Source organism: Sturnus vulgaris, chromosome 2 (assembly GCF_052056855.1).
Source record: "Sturnus vulgaris isolate bStuVul1 chromosome 2, bStuVul1.hap1, whole genome shotgun sequence".
Taxonomy (NCBI): domain Eukaryota; kingdom Metazoa; phylum Chordata; class Aves; order Passeriformes; family Sturnidae; genus Sturnus; species Sturnus vulgaris.
This window is the reverse complement of record NC_142244.1, coordinates 16415220-16435647: the sequence shown is the minus strand read 5'-3', so window position 1 is coordinate 16435647 and position 20428 is coordinate 16415220. Positions and strand designations below refer to the sequence as shown.

The window sequence follows — 20428 nt, the reverse complement described above, 5'->3', positions numbered from 1 at the left end:
TCAGCCCAGATGCAGTTAATTAAGGACAAAACCTAATGAGCATTTTTAAATCATAGTGCAGCCCCAGGAGAGGGGGGGAGGTGTTCTGTGAGTGCTCTTCAGCAGTAAGAAAACACTAATTTTCCCAAAATTTTCTCTTGCACAAGTCAGTATGACTTCTCCTTGTCCTTGACAACAGTAGAGTCAGAGCTGGGTTTTCTTCCAGGACCTGCTCAGAAATCTGTAGTGCCTGTTTCTTGTCCCATGCCAGGGCAATGCCACCTCCCTGTTTTAGAGGAAAGAATGAAAGTTCTTTATCCATCTCAGAACTGTCCTGTGTAAACTAGCAAAGTAAAACTTTGAGTAGATTGTGCAATACATGTTTCTAGAGCCTATAAAGAAATATAGTCTGTTAGTCCAGAGCTTCCATATCAAAATGTTGTTTTCAGTGAAAATGGATTTTCAAGCTAACTTTCCAGGTATGCATTCAGTCAGGATCCCTCACCCCATTGATGCCTGGAAAGGCCGACCTGGAACAGAGACTAGCCTGAGCAAAAGGGATAAAATAGGAATTTATTGAAAGGATACACCTTGGGCAGTGCAAGAGCCTGGCTGGGGCTGCACCCAAATCAAATCCAAGATGGATCCTGGTCACGAATTTTTACACTTTTATAAGTTTTGGTTCATCCACACATTGGGGTCAATTGTCCAACCACAGCTCCAGGCCATGAAGTCTCAGCCCCATGGCTTGCCCCCTTCCCTTGGCTGTTTTTACTTTTTGGGTACCAGTTATCCTTGATTCTCTGGCTGGGTAGGGAATGTTTTGTCTAAATATCCCGTAAAGAGAACTTACTAACACCTAACATGAAGTTTCAGAGTTACACACCAAGCAGCAGAGAATCTGAAAAATATAAAACCTAAAACCCAAGGCATCACCATGAGGCTCCTCATGCCCTTGTTAACTGCATTAAAACTACTTTGCAGAAGTGTTGCAGCACATGTACAATAACCCTGATGGAGTAGAGGTAATGGGCTCATTGAATCTGGACTTTGAGTGGGGTTGTTTTGCAGGTACCACCCATATGAAGTGCTGCCAGGTGTCCATAGGTCATCTTCTTTCACATGAGGAATTACCTTCTTTGGGGAAGATCATCCTCTTCATAGAGGTTTGTTGAAAGCCTGTATAGTTCAGAGTTGCCTCTAATTTATCTCTTTGGATGCATTTTAAAAATCATTTTACCAGAGTCTCTATCATTACAAAAGCCATAAACTAGCTCTGACAACAAACCATGTGGAAGTAATGTGCAAAATTAAGATTTCCAGTGATGGACACTTTGCAAACAAGCCAATTAACTTCTCCTGCTGTGTCAGAGGGCTGTGAGTGCAGCAGCTTCAAGTGTGTGCATAAACTTGTACCTCTATATAATGTTTTTTAAAAAATATTCATGTACGTAGCAATACACATAGACATGGCCACAGCACAGACACTTTTAGCAAATTAAGTCATGCTTTTTCATGTGTTTTGAGTGAGCTCTTAGCTGTGCACAGACACAGCCATATGGCTGTAGCCTGTGTATGCACGTAGCCTATACAGGCCTGAGGGCAGGGGTGACAAAAAAACTAGTGGCTTCCTGAGTCTCTGTCTGACACTTCTGCATTATCTGTGCTAGTTGACCTTTTCTTTTCTTTTTTTTTTTTTTTTTTTTTTTCCACAATCTTCTATTTCTCTCGCTTGTGTCATAGTGCTGTGCCTCAACTTTTCACACAGAACTTTTGGACATTGAATCAGGGCACAATGATGTTCTCCCAGCCTGGAGAAGCTCTGCCACCTCATCCTCAGGAGCTGCCACTCTGGGCTGTACTTCAAGCCACTCTGGGAAGATGAGAAAATTAAGATCATTTATCAGCAATGGCCACAGCCCCATGGCAGCAGTAACATTTGTGGGTGATGACCTGAATTTATACTGTGGTTTTCACCTCCAGACTGCTGATCTACAAAATATGGGGGGATGTTTGCTTAGCAGAAACCTGAATAAGGACATGTTGTAGGACTCCTCCTAGCAACTCCACTCTCCTGCATCATCCTCCCTCAAACAGAGCTTAAAATCTGCCAGAGGTGCTGGTAACCAGAAAAGAAATGAGGTGAGAAATTTTACTGGAAACCACCAGGGAGAATTTTCCTAGACCACTGACACAGAGCTATAGCTGCTAACTGGCTCATGAAAAAAAAGGAGTCTATGACAGCCAAGAAACCTATATGGTGAGGACGGAAAAAGGACAAGCATCCCCTTTGGTGCATTACGGTGCACCGAGAGTGTGTAGGCAGTGATAAATGGCATCCTGACCCTGGTGACATGACTTTACTTGGCATTTGAGAGGTGGGATGTGTGGTTTTTTTCCCCAATATAGATGTGGGTTTCTATTTTAGGTATGTTTTGTTATACAACCAATTTATTCCACTTGTTAAAAGAAAAACACAGGAAAGGAAAAAACTATTCCTCCTTTGCCATACAATAGCAGCATGTATTTCATGTTTGTAAGTGTTGATCTAGCTGCTCTATAAACAGAGGGGACTGCTTTTTCCTTCCTGAAAAAATATATAAATAAATAAAATACATATTTTTTTCTATGCAATGACTCCAATGAGGGTGGAGAATACAGCTCCTTGAGGCTGGAGAAGCTGTCTCCCAGCTGGTGGGGGCTCCTGGGGCTTCTTGCAGGATCTTCACAGCTGTCCATGGAATGGGGAAGCTGTAGATTTCAGAGAAAATTATGTTCCCTGAAATGTGAAGGAGAAGGAGCAGTGAGGAGCTGAAGGAGAGAGGTGGGGTAAGTGCTGTGTCTCTATCTCTGCTAAGACTGACTGACAGGTGAGGAAGGACTACCTGGGCTTTTATTTCTGCTCTACACCAGGTTTTCTGCTCTTTCTGTTCTTTTTAAAGCAGGAATTACTTGAGGTTTGTAGATTCTCTATGTGCAGTTCGGGATGTGTGGTGCAATTCCATCGTATTTGGCTGTAGAGTGGGAGGCCAGTACCTCTGACTGAAAGATGGGGAGGAAACTTTCATCTGGGGAATCTGAGATACATCCTGATGCTTACAAGAGTGTTTTAGGAATTAAACATCAAGCTGTAAACCATCTCCTCTCTGTTCATCTCTGAATAGAAGAACATACATCTCTTGTCTGGAAGATTTTTTTCTCTGGTTATCCACAGCTCTGAAAGCAGTAATTGCACTTGTGGGTTTTTCCCAAATTTTTCCCTGGGAAATCAGCAGCAAAAGCAGTTGGCCCACAAGGGGCAGGAGTTAAAGCAGTTAAGATCATGAACATATGTGTGGTAGATAGATTTGTCTGCTGCAGGATTGGGATTGAGAGAGAAGCTCCTGAGGTTAATGACCTACAAGTGATAAGGGAATTCTCTAGGGCCAGGAGTAGAAGTTGCTGAGCATGGCCCTGCTGGCCCAGTGCTACAGTTAAAACAGAAATACATTTTCGTGATTTCTGCAAATTGTGACAGAATTACCTCTGGGTATTTGAACATGGAAGTGTCAGGTTTTACAGGCTTCACTATCAGCAGGGCTTTCCCCCATCTGTTTGCTGACATTGATGGCCACAGATGGTTTATACCTGGGGAAGTCAAGGTGTTAGGTACAAGAACTGGGATTTTTTTCCACCTAAAATGGAAATTGTAAAGCAAATGTCTTCTCTTTTTCTGAAAGGAAGAGAATGAGCTACCAGAGTGGTGTTGCTCTCATTCATCTTTTGCTCCTTCTGCCCCTTTTCAACACTGGATTACCCTCTGAGAGGACTGGATGCAAGGCAGCTACAGATGTGAGGAATATGCCTTGGCTTGTGCAATAACTTCATGGGACTAAGCTATTTTCCAGATTAGCTAGTGATAAAAAGGTAAATATATCTGAAAAGAGGAACGATGCTCAACTGCTTTCTGGAATTACAGCTACTATGTATGATAGACTGTTTTCCCCTGAGGAAAAAATCCACACTTTATAACGTTGGTATTACTCTAAATATTAATATATTGATGAATTCAATAGACAGCACAAATCTCTGCCTTGCTGTGGAGGAAATTTCAAACCTATTTACCTTTAGGTATATTTACCTAAACACTACAATTTTACAGTTGTTTTGTATAACTTGCTTGTGATTGTTTTGAGAGCTCATTCTATTAGGCTAATTCTCTCTTTCAGGAAGCCATCCACCTTCTATTTCCCATTTTGCAGAGAAAGCTTTGTGGTTTGGAACTGAATGCAACTAGCTCAAAAACTGGATGGACTAAATTTTAAATCGTCTCTGGCTTCAACTGTTGCCAGCAACTGTGAAACAAACAGGGAGTCTGAGAAGAAAATGCACTGTGGAGGTTCTGATCCATCAGTCCCTGACAGTGCTAACAGTCTTCTGCTGTGCTAGTACAGGAATTCAGGGATCAGTTTTTAGGGCCAGGATATATTTCAGAGAATGAAAATACCAGAAGGCTCTAAAGTCAAAGTTCCATTACCCAGCAGCATTGTCAGGAGCCAAGGAAGATGGCTAAGAACGGAGAAAGAAAACAGCTTCTCCTCTCCCCCCGGAGATTTTCAGTTTCAGATTTGGGAATATCTATCTGCTGCCCCTTTTGGTATGTTTTGTTTTCCACCCAGGGCATTCAAAGCCTTGCTATATTTTTTTGCTTCTTCATTTTCAGTGGATGGACTTGAGGAATTCCCAGCAGAGCACCATTGCTAGGGAGAAATGGGAGCAGAGGAGGCTGACCTGGGGTTGTTGAAAATACATCATAACCACCATCTTTCACTTCAGAAAAGCTGCAGACTTTTGAGTTGGGTGCTCTGTGGTCTTGGTGATGAGGTAGAAATATCAAATGCTGCATAGAAGATGCTGTTGCTGCTTTGACTGCCAAAAGTGTGAGTTTGGATTTTAAATAATGTAGCCTTGATTTGCAGAGCAGTTACCTTATCCTTATAAGAGGAAGCAAGAGAGTTGATACAGATGTGTACCACTGCTTCCTCTTTTTGCCAGCCCTTCCAGAACTTCCTTGCCCAAAGACACACGTCTTACACAGAATAGACTTCCAAGACAGGGTCTTGTGTACCGTTTAAAATGTGCTTTCACTTAAAAGAAGACCATATTTTGCTGAGTTAAACACGGGAATGGCTCTGTGCCATACTGCATATCCTTTAAAAAGTTGTGGTGGCAACTGATGCACTGATGGATACCTCACCTTTTCCTCCCTAAGGTTGTGTTAGCAAACATTTAAATCACGTTGAACTTTGCATGTATTTGCCTGATTTTAAGTTGGTGCTTTGCACAACTCAAGGCTTTTGGGTGGTGCGTGATGTGTACCAACAGACAGCTAAGGTTGCAACATGTCACAAAGCCCTTCGTTTCTCTCAATTTAACTCTGCCACATCCTCTTCAAGGCAGTGTACTTCCACCAGTGTTTTTTTTGACTCATTGCAGGGAGAGGGTGGAGGATTTATCTGTCTGTGAGAAAAATCAGCTGCATGTTAAGGTCTCAGAACCAACAAGGAAAAGAAGCTGATGGACCGTACAGCTGAACACAGGGACTACCTGGGATGGAATCTCCTAAACTGAGATAGTTCCACTGCAATTATATTTGGACCCTTCTTGGGGAGCTCCAGGTACATCCCTGCAGTTCCCTGGTGTGCAGGAGCTGCCTGGGGATCAGCCATCAGGACTGGGAGCGAGTAGGGAGTGCTGAAGTCACCCTGCTCACCAAAGGGGAATTGGAACACCGGAACAGCTGGAACTGCTGCTGCTCCCCTCCCAGGCTCCTCTTGAATAACTGAGTGAGTCTCCCCCAGCTCTGCACTCCTTGGGATGAATCCAAGAGGCAGGATTCCCTGGCTGGAAGAGTGACACGTGCATCGTGCCAGCCACCGCCGCCGAGGCTGTGTAAAAATTTTGATTTATTTTAAAGCAGCTATTGAGGCACTTCAATTCCATCAAAGGCAATAACACAAGGTGAGCCACCAAGTATTTATTTGCTGCTTTTAAATGGGTTTGCTTCATCTCTGCTTGGTTGTTCCTTTTTGGATTTTGAGAGCTCCTGCTCGCTCAGAGGCACAACTGTTCAAGGGTTGTGAGTTTTAAAAATTGCAGATTAAATTCTGCGTTCCATACATTAATATTTAAACACAGTCATACACTCTCTTCTTTCTGTAAGGTCCCATTTTAAATCATTAATGCCTCTTCTTTTGAGCAAATAAACCTCATATATGAGATTTGTATGCATTAAAAAAATGAGATACTTCTCTGGGACAAGTTCCAATATGACAATATTCTGTTATGAATATTTATGGACTCATCAAAATTGGTGAGAAATGAATTTGTTGATAGAAAATGTGGAAGTTTTGTTGTTTTTTCTTTTACTTTCCTTTTGAAAGAGACAGAGAACGTGTTTGCAAACTTGGGTCAAATTCAGTACATAAATCTGGTCAAAATGTATTTTTTTTAATTTTTAAAGTTTCACCTTTTTTGATTGAATGTATTGATGCATTTTAAAAATTTTTAAAGTTTCAAACGTTTTTTATTGAAAGCAACTTTTGCATGCATAATTGCAAAGAAAAAAAAATCCCAAAACTTCTGACAGCACTGAATAAAATGAAACAAAACAAAATATTTCCTTTATGGCAAAGATTTTATGTGAATGAAAATGAAATTTGAGATTTTTTTTTTTTAATGTAAGAGTTACGTTGCTTGTTATACATTAGTAACAGAATATAGATCAATGTGGTTTTATTGGCATTTTTACCAGGTTGTGATGAAAGCTTTTCATCCAGCTGCATCACAATTCTTTGTTAGAGTTTGAACAGAACAGTTCTTTGAGGAAAACAATTCTATTGAGGGTGGTGAGACGCTGGCACAGGTTGCCCAGAAAAGTTGTGGATGCCCCATCCCTGGAAGTGTTCAGGGTCAGGTTGGGTGGAGCTCTGAGCAATCTGGTCTGGTGGAAGTGTCCATGGCAGGGGGGCTTGGAACTGGAAGATCTTTAAGGTCCCTTCCAAGCCAAACCATTCTGTGATTCAGTGACTTGACTTTGCACTTGTATCACACTGTGTTAAGGAAAACACCAGCTCTTGCATTTGGCTCGTGACTGGCAGTGTTTGTTCTTCCTGTGCCACACGTGTGGCAGCATTGTGGCTTCTCTCCTCTCCACCAAGCATCCTCATGTGGTTTATTTCACATTTAAAATGAAATCTTTATTGCTGCGTAACTGAAGCCTGTTACTTCCATGGCAGTTGGTACCAGGTGAGGATTCGGGTCTCTGGGTGCAGAGTGAACCTTTTCCTTCTCCTCCCAGCAGATGCTTGGAAGCTTGGTTGTGTTTGAATAAGGGTGTGAACAGTGCATGGTCCAAAGAGCCCACAAGGAAATCCTGTTACTACAAATCTGACATTTCTGAGTCAGCCATTGCACAGACGTGTTTGCTTATCTGCTGCATCTTGGGTTTTGTCTTAGGAATATAAACACTGTGTCAGTATTTCCCTTGGGATGGGATCATAATTTTCCAATCATCTCTAGCTGTGAGGGCCTGATTCAGAAAGGAAATTATTAAAGAGAGAGAAATGGCAGCATTTATAAGACATGGTTTGTTAAAAGGGTTGCACAGTTGTAGAATAGCAGGAGTTACTAGATGCCTCTTAAGTTCACCCTGCCTATGAAAGCAAGAAACAAACTCAGATGGTTTTGATCCCTTGCAATAGGAAGGTTGCTCTCTTTGTTCTGCCCCAAAAGGGGAGTTACTCTTCAAGAAATTAAAAGCATGCAAAGGCGAGGAATAATTTCTTTGCCAAAAAGTTGATGAAGTCTAGATCCTGAGTGGTATCAGAGATCCAGGGGTTTGAAAAACTGTAAACAGTAGCTTGTTTTTGTTTGGGGGATTTTTTGGTCTTCATTTTCTTTTTCCTTTTTTAAATTTTTTTTTTCAACCCTGGTTTTGCCTTACTTTCTTCAGTATAAGAATGACACTTGACGTGGGGTCTTGTTTAGAACTTCTGCTTTCAAGAGAAACAGGGGTTTTACTGCATGTTCTCTTTGAAGGGATGAGCACAACAATTTGTCTTCATTTTTTGCAGTGCTGATTCCTCTGCTAAAGATGGCTCAGAAATGGGCAGTTCTGGCTGTGCTCCTTTTCTTGCCAATCAATCTGGTTGAAGGTAAGTGAGAAAGATTCAAAACTACATGTAGCACTGTTTGGTACTCTGTATTTCCAACTTGCCAGGACACTGAAACTTCGTAATACAGCAGAGCAAAATTTGCCTATTGCTTAATGGGAAAGGAAAGAGAAATGTCACCTCAGCTGGCAAAATAATCGAGTGCCTTGCTGAGTGGCACAGAATGATAAATCTGATAAGAATCCAAACCTGGTCATCTAAAGACACATCTGTTCAGCTGGGACAATGGCAGGAGAGCTCTGATTTCTGGACTAAAAGGGATCCACATATGTCTCTTATTAAACGACTGCTCCAAGTGATGTTGGTTTTAACTGTGCCACAGGTGTCTGTTCCACAGCTATCCCGGGTTTTACTGGCACTTGAAGCAAGGCACCTAATTCAGGAACACAATACATTTTTTAAAAGTAGTTTCCTTTCCCTTAAGAGTGAACTTTGCCTGCCCCATCAATTTTTCAGTGATAGAAATTTGTTGCCTAAAATAACGGTGGAGGACTTGCAGCTCGTCAGCATCACTGTCCACAGCAGAAAGGCACCATCTCCACTGCACTTCCAAACTTCAGGAAGGTGGATCTGGAAGCTGAATACTAATACGTGCCCCAAAGCTGCCAATACAGTCAGGAAGTATATTTTTAAGGGTGATGAAGCCAAGAGTTTCCTGTGCTTTTACAACAGCTGTAGCATCTTTTTAATGTCTTTTTTTTTCATCTTATGCAGCTCAGAACAGGGTGAGTGTAGAGGCTGGCCATGAAGCTGTGCTGAGCTGCCCCAACATCTCCAAGGTGCATTTTCTGCTGTTGACATGGAGGAGGAATTGCAGCAGTTGCTGCGTGATGTCCTACAGGAGGGATCACAATGAGACAAGCAGGCTGAACTGCAGTGACAGGATCACGTGGAAATATTCACTTGACAGTGACCCTGCACTTCATATTTTCCCTGTGAACCTCGGGGATGAGGGAAATTACACCTGTGAAGCTGTCAACAGTGAAGGGAATTTTCTTTCTTTCTCTTCTCTGACTGTGCTAGGTAAGACTGCATCACTAAAATAAAAATTAAATTAGTCTATTTGCAACATAGGCAGGAGCAAAGGAATATTAGGAAGCATAATGAATACATCAAATCACCTTTCTCATATAGTCAGGTAAACTATATCTAGGTCTCCATAAATTAAAAAAAAAATACAGGAAGACTTTTTGTTTTGGCTATATTGGTTAAATCATCTCAATATAACTAAAAATTATAAGAAACAGATTTTCAATTCTATGATTGCCATTACTAATTTTAGTAACTTGATTTTTTTATTTGTTTGTTTTTTGTTTGGATTCTTTTATTAGTTTGTTTTGGGTTTGGGTTTTGTTATTTTTTGTTGTTGTTCCCTGCAGAATGTTGCCTTTCTGATAAAGACGTAGGTGTTGTGCGAGCCTTTCCCTGCTTTGCCAAATGCAGAATATGAGCTGTTGGACTTCAAGCAGAACAGTTTTGTTCAATTCCTTTTATATTTCCCTACTATCAGATTTTTGATTCTACATATTCAAACTCCTAAATATTGTACCTGAGACTTCAACAATCTGCCTCTTCATCAGTCAAATTGCAAATCTTTATTTAACCCACCCTTCTCTGTCATCCCATCTCCTGTTAATTTGTCATTACCTTTGGGAAACAGGCAGAAGCAGTATTTTAGATGTAGCCAGCTAGTTTTTGAGGTGTCCACCTTGGACTTTTTGATGTATTGTTTTTCTTTAAAGATGTGCTAATATTTCAAATTATTTTAAAATCTCACTAGTTGGTTATACAATCTAAAAAATACTACCTGTTTGTCAGTTTCTCAGTTGGTGATTTTATACTAGAAATGAAGTAGAAATATAAAATACGAATAGAAATCATAGTTGTGGCTTTTAAAAATTTCTTCTGCAGTCCCTCCTACAGTGACTCTGGCCCATGACAAGACCAGGGTGGCTGTCTGTCAAGCATCTGCAGGAAAGCCACCTGCTGACATCTCCTGGATCCCTGCAAGCAATCACAGCTCTGAGGAAGAATTCCATCACCCCAATGGAACAGTCACCAGAGTGAGCTACTTTGGCTGGACCAACAGCTCATTGCCTTCTGTCACCTGCCTGGTGACTCACCCAGCCATGAACCAGACTCTGGTCGTGGACCTGAGATGTAAATAATGTTATTTTGTGATTTTCATCATGCTTTGGGCTCCTCTCTGCTGTTCTGTGAAGCTGTTCCCACTAAATGCCAGGGCCTTGGAACTAGGTTAGCAGGGTTATAAGGTGAAGTCCTAGTGGATATTGAGAGAGAAATTAATAATTTTGAAACCAAATGCTTTGTGGAACTTTATGGAGACGCGTTCAGCATGTTTTTCTTTCAATTCCTGTTCTGTTTTACAAGAATTCCTTATTCTGCTTTCAGTGGGTTCACCTTGGCTGGCTGCCAGGTGCCCCCCAGGCTGATCTATTGTTCCCCCCTCTTCAACAAGGCATAGGGAAAAAGACAATGGACAGATTGTGGTCAAGGTGAAGACAGGGAGAGATCATTCATCAGTTTCTGTCACTGGCAAAAGAGACTTGAGAGAAAATAATTTCTTGCCAGTCAAATCAGAGTAGGATAGCTAGAAACAAGAAAGAAGCTAAAAGCACCTTCCCCACAATATTATGTCCAGCTTTTCCACAGTAGTGATGGTCTGGAGAAAATTTCCTTGGAACATGTCTGTCTGTGACTTGCAAATGTTCCAAAGGTAGTAAAAGTTAAAATTCAGCTTCTCCTCTGGCTGTGTTGGACCTGTTGGAAATCTATCGCAGTAGGATTTGTAAGAACAGCTAAATAAGTGTTCATATTCCCAAAATATCTCAGTAAAGGTATGAAGAACAGGAATCAGTGTAGACCAGTCATTAATAACAACATTTTGCAGGGATGGCTGCTCAGTTTTGTTGTTCAGAGCTAATAGTACTTGAAGAAAAGGGGAGTGTAAAGGCAGATGAGTTGAAAATGAAAATGTGTTTGTACACACACAAATGACTGGGGGTGTGAGGCAGCTTCTTATTGCTGGTTGGCATCCAGACAACTCATCTGTTTCTCTCTGTTTGAAAGCAGAGGATTAGCTTTTTCCTCCAGTTAAGGTAGGCAGTTATGTCACAAATTCATGGATACTGACATCTAACTCTGTAACTTGCTCTCTTTTCTCATTGCTCAGACACTCCTCATATGCTTCTCTACATCCTGATAGGAGCAGCTGCAAGTGTCGGGGCTGTCACTGGTGTGACTTTATGCTTGATTTTCAGGTGCAGAGGTGAGTCCTTTAAACCTGAAATACATTACAATCCCACAGCTGAATATGTGCAGGTACAAGGACATGCACTGTATTGCTGAGACTGAGGTGGAAGGCAAGGGTTGAGGAAAATGTGCATATATGCATTGTCCTTTTGGAGAAATCATAAAATAAAGGGGTGGCAATTTAAAATAAATCTGGAGTTTGGAAAGAGCCATAGGTATTGTGGTATTAAGGCATTATAGACATATCAGAGATTCATTCAGGAGGAAAAGTGTTCTTTCTGAGAATAAGGCAGGCTTTGAGTTTTTAGAATTATTTTGTTTGTTCTGCATTTACTGGCACAAAATTCTATACTTAAGAATGACAGTTCATAAACTAAACACAAACAATCTGTTTCCATGAGCAGTGAAAAGTTTTCCCTTGAGCAAGTGTAAGAATAGCTCAAATGTACATACTTTGATATCTTTCAGATAATTGTGCATTGGGCATATTAGATAGCTGATTTGTTTCATTTCTCATACTAAATGTAAAAAATGAACTCTACCCCAGTAGGAACCAGGACACCTAGCATGACCAAAAGTTTAAAGCAGGGAAAGATAAAACAAGAGTGTGTTAAAGAGCAAGATGTAAACCAATAAGAACTTAACATGTGAGATAACTGTATTTTGAGGAAAGGCTTTTAAGAGCTGGGGGCAGCTGGAGAAGAACCCCAGATCTAAAGTATTCTAACTTCCTGAAATCCTACTTTCAGCTTGCTGTTTATGCAAATGGACAAGGCAGAGCAGGACAGTAAGTGAGGTTTGTGCGTGCGTGTGCTTTGCAGGTTTTGGTGTATTCTTCACTAAAACTTTTAATTTCTTTGCAATGTGTCTACTCTGACAAACTTCCCATTTTCCTCTGTGAGCTCTTGGAGAGGGGAATGAGGAACACATCATCTGTGAGAATGTCTGTTGTTTGGGTGGCCCTATCGTCATGTATAATCAGAGTATTTGAGAAATTGTTTAAGCACTGGATAGAGAGTGGTGTAGTGCATTTCCTGTCTATAAGTTACATTTGCAATGCTGAATTTTAACTCTCTCAAAACTTAATATTTTCATATTTCTGCTTCAAAGAATAGTCTTTACTCAGATGTTTTATTTAAGAATGTGTATTCTTAATGGCAGAAGCCTGCCTGATTAAAGACTGGATGGAACCAGACATGCCTTTTACAAAGAGGGAAAAAGGTCCCCTTTGTTTTGCTGTATTGGAGACAAACACAGCTGTGAAATTTTTATTTTTTACATGGCAGTTCATATACTTGTAGCCAGGAAACAGCAGTGATAAATCTGCCACCACAACTTTTACTTACTGTCTAATTCCAGTATGTTGTGATATATGCTTAACAAAATGAAAATGTGCTGCTTTTCCTCAGGGTTTCTGCCACACTTAATGCACATGGATAGACCAATTATTTCCTATTTTGGTTTTTGCTCATGATTTAATTAATGGTTGTGTGCCTTGTTTGTTGCAAACAAGTCAGAGTGCTCTGAAGTTAGGATGCTGCATTTCCTGATATGCTCTTGTGTGGCATTCAGGACAATTTCACTGATGAGAGGGGGAGTTGCAGAGATCAAGGGCTTCCAATGATTTTAGCTGCCGAAATTGGATTGTTTGTGGTCTGTCTATTTTGCTTTTGTTTTTGTTTTGTTTTGGTGTTTTGTTTTCAGAGAAGCTAGCATTGTTCATTTGCATCTATTTTGCTGTAGATACCAGCATTTCAAAATTTATTTTCGATCATATTAAGAAAAAAAATTTCAAAGGCTGTCCTGTCGAGGCTTTGTGAAGGCTGTTCTTGTATCTGTCTCCCAGTTCACGTTTCACTCTCTGTGCTCTACCCTTTTTCTCAGAGGAATCACATTTCTTTTGCCACAGTAATGTTACCTACCAGATTTCTTCTGCTCTTGCTTTTTCTTTGGGATCTATAGGAACAACGGTCCCACAAAACTCTACAATGTAATACAATGGTACATGTTTTTCTTCCTGTTGCAGACTAAAATCTACAATTTCCCACCTTCACGTGTGACAAGACGAGCAGCCAAGCCTCCTGACATTCCAGAGAAAATCTATGAGAATTACAGCCCAAGATCTGTTTATGTGTGCTTATAACAGTGTAGGCACAAGTAGCCAGCTCAGCTACTCGAACTTGTATTTCAACTCTTAAGCCTCAGACCTTACCCACAAAAGCCTTTGTCTTTCCTGACCTGACAGTGGTGGGGTAAAAAGGACTGTTTAATAAGTTTTTTTCTCTTCCTCTAAATATCAGTACAACTCTAGAAAAAGTTGAAACTTTTAAAGACTGAATTAGGGAAATACCTTAATTTTGTTTGAAAGTGACTGTGGTGTATGTGCTGCTTTTCCTCAAAAAAAAAAAAAAGAAAAAAAAAAAGAAAAAAGGACATATTTCTGTACATATTTCTGTGCCAGAGTAAAAAACTGCTGGTGAAAATATAGCACTTTTCTTTCCATTTTGGCAACTGCATTCTATTTAAAGTTCTGTGTTGGAAACCGGAAAGTGACAGGGACCTCAAAACACAGAAGGTCAAAGCAATACATCTAACAGAAATACAAAAATAGAAGAGTTTTAGGGTTTTTTTGTTGTTTTGTTTTCTGGGTAGATGGTTGCACAAGACAGATGATGAGCTAGTATTTGACATTTTTTTATTTTTGAATTTTTAACGTATTTCTTTTTCAATTAATCTTTCTGTTTGCATTGGTAATTGATGGAAAATAAAACCAACTTGATATTACACTGAATATGGAAATGAGAAACATCAATGGACAGTTTTTGGTCACTCTTTAAAGTAAAAGTGCAAATATGCACATATTTATCTGAAGGATTCCTGTCGTTATTTGGGTAAATATTTGTTGGGTAAATTGTTTGCTCCTAGTTTCTGAGGAGCTGAGGTCACAGCATGGTTTTACTGAGAACAAAAGCATTGAAGTCATATAAAGTGCAGGTGGTGTGCTTGTTTAAAATTAAAGAAAAAACCACAACCCTAACCACACCATTTATTTCTTCTCATCTTCATGTCCCCAAGCTAAAAAAAGCCTCCACAGACTGATTGTTAATTTCAGTTTTCATTGGTCAGGTCTGTCAGACCTTCCAAATACTATTGCACCAGTAACTACACTGTGGGGAGGGAGAAGCACTTTGCATGTGTAAAACCTCTGGGAGAAATATGTGACAGCTTGGAAGTAGTGCAAATAGGTTTGAAATGATGCTAGATAGGACAAGTGTTTTGTAGCTCCGGTGAAATCCACAGCAGTGCCTTAGTCCAAGGTGCTGTTGAGGTGCCACTTGTGACTTGAAGCTTCTGAAATACAGGGAAGATCTCTTGTTGCTTAAGGAACTGCCCAGTCAGGTCTAAACTTGGGTTCCTGGGCTGGTATTTCTTAGTGTGGCAAGCGAGCATGGATTGTTTTTATGGACAGCTACAGCAATCTGTGCCTTTTTCAGAAGCTGGATCATTGCAGCCAGACTGAAGGATGGCAGGGCTGTTAAAATTAGGACACTTAGGCTGTGGAGCAGTCTGCTTCTGGGAATCACAGTGCATGTGTGCTGTGATTGTTAGGGTGTTATGTAAGATCTTTTCTTAATTCCTTTGCAACAAGTGAAATGTGGAAGGATGAGATCTAATGGAGACAGAAAAGATAGAACCTAGACAGGGAGATATGGTGTGTGGAGGGAAAGCTCTCTGAAGCGATCTGTGACAATTTGTCCTGGCTGAAAACGATGGTTTTCAAGCTCATAACTTTTATTTTCACCTTTAATTTGTGTTTGGTGGAATTGGTCCAGTCACCTGCAATGTGTCAGCACTTCCATTAACGTAAGAACTCTGAGCAGACTTAGCACTGGAACAAGGTGTTCTGGCAATGCCATGGGCTGTCCTGGAATAACATTGGCATTATGCTTTTTAGGCTTGGTGTGCATGATTAATAAAAGTTATCAGGCCAAAGAGAATAATGTGGCTGTGGGGGTGGTTGTAAAAAAGGCTGGGACATCAATAAAGCTTCTATAGGTACTTTGAGTGTTGGCTGTGACTGGTGAAGGGCAGGGTTTTGTCATGTGGAGCTCCTGGCAGGGGCTTTGGTGGCTTCTCTCTGCCTGCCATGACCAGAGCTGTGTGTGCCCTGCTTCTTGGGCTGACGAGCTCATCTCTTGAGTGTTTGAGAATGAGAAATAAATCACTCAAATATTTTCTGTTGTGATGTTTTTGTATGGAATAGGCAGCTTGGTGTGACCCAAATAATAACTCAAATTGTGTGTTTGGTGTCTTATAACAATCTGGTCTCAAAAATAAGCAACTTGAATTTTTTTTTTTTTTAATGAGTATATTCATCATGATTTCCCCCTCAATTATAAGTACACTTTTGGTGACCCTATATTTTTTTTATTTGCACTGACAGAAAATTTAATCAAGGCAGTTATTCTAGACTGCCAAAATGTGTAGGAAAATGCTGACTGTTTGTTGAATAATGATTGTGAGAGAGCTACTAAAAAGTGATGGGAATTGGAGTGAACTATTTGCACATTGTCACAAGAAAAAGATTTTTTTAAAAAGCCTGGGAGCATGACAATGCTGTTTCAGATTAACTATTAGTCAAATGCACAGTTGACCGAATGTAACTTGAGCTTTTTAGCACCAGATGTGATTATAGATGAAAATGCTCCTGTTTATTGTGTGGATTTTCACTCACATTGTTCATAGGACACTCTTTGTAATAATGATGATGTCTGCTTTTTGATTAATCTATGAACAATTTGTCTTCTGGAAATATCAGGTGTTGTGATGCCTCTTTCTCTTCACTGAATATGGAAAAAAATGGTGACAAAGCGTTATGTTTAGAGCCTCATAAACTGGAATGTGACTTCAGATTATGAACAATATTTGTTTAAAATCACAAATTTCAACAACAGGATTAAAATGAAAGAAAACAATTTTCCTACAGACTCTGGAAATGGAGCAGATGTCCAAAGGGTATTTGCCAGTTCAGTGAAGAGCTCAGGGTTCCTAAGTTTGAAGTTTTATCTAACCTTCCTGGCATCAATTTGTCACAGCTTTTCTTCTGTGATGACAAAAAAATGCTTTCCTTGGTTCTCCTCTAGTAACTGTAACACCTGTGATGTCTTTGTGACCTGGTCTTTCCAACTCTGTGATCTTTGCTGTTAATGATAACTTGTCAGCTTCTCGATTTTGTGTCCATAATCTGTATACACCTATCATATGCTGGAGGCAGTGAAGAACTCAGGAATTAACCGAGTGGGACTTATTCTACATTTCCTATCACTTCTCTGTCATGTCATAGTTTGTACTTTTGCTCTTAATGGTGCTTCTTTAAGCAAGTGCCCACTCTTCTCTTTTTCCTCCCCAATCTTTACATGCACTAGTTTTCTCAGTTTATTGATTTTTATGTCCTCTAAGTATTTTATTATCCAGTTTTATTTCTTTCTCTTTTTGGCATCAAATACAATTTTATTCTTCATTCATTTGTTGCTTTTTGTATGTGTGTAACAAGAGGTTTCAAATAGTGACTTGTTTTGGAATCTTTTAGTGCTTTCCACTGAACTTCTCCATAGAGACATATTTACTCCAGGTCTCTTTCACTTTTTAATTTTTTCCCCAATGCATAAGGGAAGTTAATCACTTTTGATGAGGAACATCTTCTATTCTTAGACTTCTGTGAATCTAAGCTCACTTAGCAAATCCAAATGCATAATATGCAGTATTTTATTTGTTCTTGGCTGACATATTTCTTACAGAATCATAGAATTGTTAAGGTTGGAAATGACTTCTGGGATCATCAAGTCCAACTGTTAACCCAGCACCATCATACTACTAAACTGTGTTCCTCTGTGACACATTTACACGTTTTTGGACACAACCAGGGATGGTGATTTCACCACTTCCCCAGGCAGCCTGCTACAACGCCTGACCAGCTTCTCAGTGAAGAAATTTTTTGAATATTTAATACACCCTGCAGCACCGGTGAGGAAGAGGAATGAGAAAAATGTGAGAGGAACAACTCTGCAGACACCAAGGTCAGTGGAGAAGGAGGGCAGGAGGTGCTCCAGGTGCCAAAGCTGAGATTCCCCTGCAGCCCGTGGTGAGACCATGGTGGGTCAGTTGTGCCCCAGCAGCCCATGGGGGTCCATGGAGGAGCAGATTTCCACCTGCAGCTCATGAGGATCTCATCCTGGAGTACACTTTGGCAGGAGCTGTGATCCTGGAGATGGATCCATGCAGGAGTGGGTTTTCTGGCAGAAACCACACTGGAAGAGACTGCTCCTGAAGGACTGCATCTCATGGAAAGGACCCATGCTGGAGCAGTCCATGCAGAACTGCAGCCTATGTGAAGGACCCACATTGCAGCAGTTCCTGAAGGACTCTATCCCATGGTAAGGAACTTGCTGGAACAGAGGGACTGTGTGAAGAAGGAGTGGTGGAGGTGATCTGAACTGGCTCCCAAACCCCATTCCCCATCCGGCTGCATTGCTGGGGCTGGGGAATATGAGGTAAATCTGTGAAGAAGAGGGAGTGAGAGCAAAGATGGCTTCAATATTATTTATTATTTCTCATTATTCTACTCTGTTATTAATTGCTAAATGAAATTAACTTCCCCAAGCCAAGTCTGCTTTGCCCATGACACTGACCAGTGATGTCCCTGTTCTTATCTTGACCTATGAACTTCTCCATCATATTTTCTCCCCCTGTTGTGCTGGGGAGGGGGAGTGAGAGAGTGTTTGGCTGGGCACTGTCAGGTGGTAGCCAGCCAAGGTCAATGCACCCAGGCAAAGCTTAGTCACCAGCAGAGCTATAATAGGAGAGAGGATGCTGTAAACATCGGATTCTACATTATTAAGGCATTTTTATGCCGATGGTCCCTCTCTAGGTCTTCTGACTTTAATCTCATCACTGTGTACTGAGCTCTGAAAATTTCATTTCCAACTCATTCCATTCTCTCAGCTGTCAATAAGTACTGCTGAGCAAACAAGGCTAAGTGCTTTTGGGATTGATTTTTGTCTCACTTCTGCCACAGTCCAACAGCGTTTATATTGTCATATCATAATGTTCGTATCTAGCTGTGTTTATATTGTAGATTTCCATGTGTACATCTGAAAAAGAAACCATGGACAACCCCCCTGAAATAGTTTCTGTGTTAGATTTATGATCTCTGAAGAGTACGACCCCCTCTTCTGTGCAAAACATGCAGCCACATGTGGCAGAACAACGTACTTAGCACATGAATGTCCTGTAACTCACTTCATCTTGTGTGAGAGGAGTGCTGTGTGGAATAAAAAGATGAGTGAGCCAGCTACTGAAAAGCTCTGGTCTGGCTGCTCATCTTTTTGTGCAACTCAGGAATCCAACACCACCAGTCAGTGTATTGTTAGGGCTGCCTCCCTAATCAGGCAAGTTAGTGCCTGGAAAGCTCTGGTACCTTCAGGAGCACTGCCTGCCTCCAGGTTTGAATATCTACCAGCTACACGTAGTATCACATCCTTCATCATTGTCATTCTTGTGTAATCAACAGTGGCTGCCAATTTCATGCTACTATAGAAAGCAAAAATAAAAATGTATACTTATATGCAAACATCTTGATTCATAGGTACGTTGCTCTGTGTTTGTGTGTGAAGCTGTGAATATACACAGGAAAAGTTACAGGGTTTTTTGAGAAATTAATTTCTTAATAATTTCCCATCAACAGAACATCTCATTATATATAAATGTTGTGAAAGACCTTATAAGACAGATCGACACAAGGGATAAAATGAAAAGTTGCTGTGGAAACAATAACCTGAAATAAATCTTTCTTCTGTGCACTCAAAATCCCAGTCTTTGTCTTCTATTAGAATATTGTTTGCATATAATTTCCCTCTTTTAGAAAGAATCTGAATTTCTGATACACAAATGGAAATCCCATCTTGACAGTGACTGTAAAGTGCATCTCAGACTAATGGAAATTTTTTTTCCTCTCCTGTGAGTATTTTAAGCCTTTCTCTTGTCCTGGTATCAGTCTGGTGTAAGACAGGAAAAAATGTAATCCTTGTTGGTCAGTACTGCCCACATCTGACCAACTGCAGCAGTTTCAAACTGATGATATTAATGCCTTAATTGGAGCTACTTTTGGTGGAACACAACTTGGGGTAGGGTATAGAGGAGAGAATCTTAGAAACACATAGAAGATGCTAAGGTACAGAGGAAATGTTTGGCTAAACACAAAATATTCTTTAGCTTTCAGCTTGCAGCTGTCATCATCCCTCTATAGCACATTCTTAGAAAAACACATTTCAAATAGGGCCTATCAAATGAGCAAAAAGAGTTTTGAGCTGTGGTATGGAGAGGCTGGATCACACCAGAGATGGTGTCTATGTTCTGTCCTTGGGACCCTCCTGTAGCTGCTGTTTTCTGCAGTCATTTGTTGGCAGATGCATTCACACAGTGTTAGCCTGGGTCAGGAATGTGCTTTTGGAAAGAAATTCGGTGGTCCCGTGCTCTCTGTGCAGGGTTGGTATTGTCCAGCAGCCTTGGAGCACACAGCAAACGCTGCATCTTTTCTGCAGCACCCCAGGGGTTCACCTAAAGCTCTCCAGCTGCTCACGGGTGTTCAGCTCACAGGATCAGAGCAGAGCTAGCCCAAAATAAAATCCCCCAACCCGTGCTGTGCTCTGTCAAATCACTCCTGCTGAGCTACGCAGCTGATGAGATAAACTTAGCTTTTGTTAAACAAGCTCTTCCTGCAGTGTGATTTTTTTTTTTAATCTGTTTTGTATGCAAGAACTAACTTCAGCATCAGCTGCAAGAAGGCACTGAAAAATACCGGTTTGCAGTGCTCATGTATTGAAGATCTCTGTTGATCACACAAAGCATGTGCATGGAAAAGATGGGGCTGACTATTGAGTGTGCTCCTGTGATTTTCAGTGTAG

At 40.7% G+C, this 20428-nt stretch overlaps 1 protein-coding gene across 5 annotated transcripts; it reads left to right on the top strand.

Moving 5' to 3' along the window:
• The first annotated feature begins 280 nt into the window (after nt 1–280).
• On the top strand, nt 281–19331 carry LOC106857025 (cell surface glycoprotein CD200 receptor 1-A-like). Of its 5 annotated transcripts, XM_088157857.1 has the most exons (9): nt 281–2808; nt 3699–3885; nt 5455–5979; nt 8094–8174; nt 8907–9215; nt 10104–10352; nt 11386–11481; nt 12215–12261; nt 13492–19331. In XM_088157857.1, the coding sequence occupies exons 4-9, from the start codon at nt 8114–8116 to the stop codon at nt 13606–13608; spliced, it is 879 nt and encodes a 292-aa protein (XP_088013983.1). In that variant the 5' UTR covers nt 281–2808; nt 3699–3885; nt 5455–5979; nt 8094–8113; the 3' UTR covers nt 13609–19331. The 5 variants fall into 5 exon arrangements, with proteins under 5 accessions (XP_088013983.1, XP_088013977.1, XP_088013997.1 ...); XM_088157851.1 differs by having other exon boundaries at nt 281–3885; XM_088157871.1 differs by having other exon boundaries at nt 283–3885; nt 12215–12252.
• The last annotated feature ends 1097 nt before the right edge of the window (nt 19332–20428 follow it).

Bases quoted from the DNA above. Each gene is read 5' to 3' on its own strand.
- LOC106857025 (XM_088157857.1), top strand. From the start codon at position 8,114: ATGGCTCAGAAATGGGCAGTTCTGGCTGTGCTCCTTTTCTTGCCAATC. The intron at 8,175-8,906 runs GTAAGTGAGAAA...CATCTTATGCAG, and splicing joins GCCAATCAATCTGGTTGAAG to CTCAGAACAGGGTGAGTGTA. The intron at 9,216-10,103 runs GTAAGACTGCAT...TTTCTTCTGCAG, and splicing joins CTCTTCTCTGACTGTGCTAG to TCCCTCCTACAGTGACTCTG.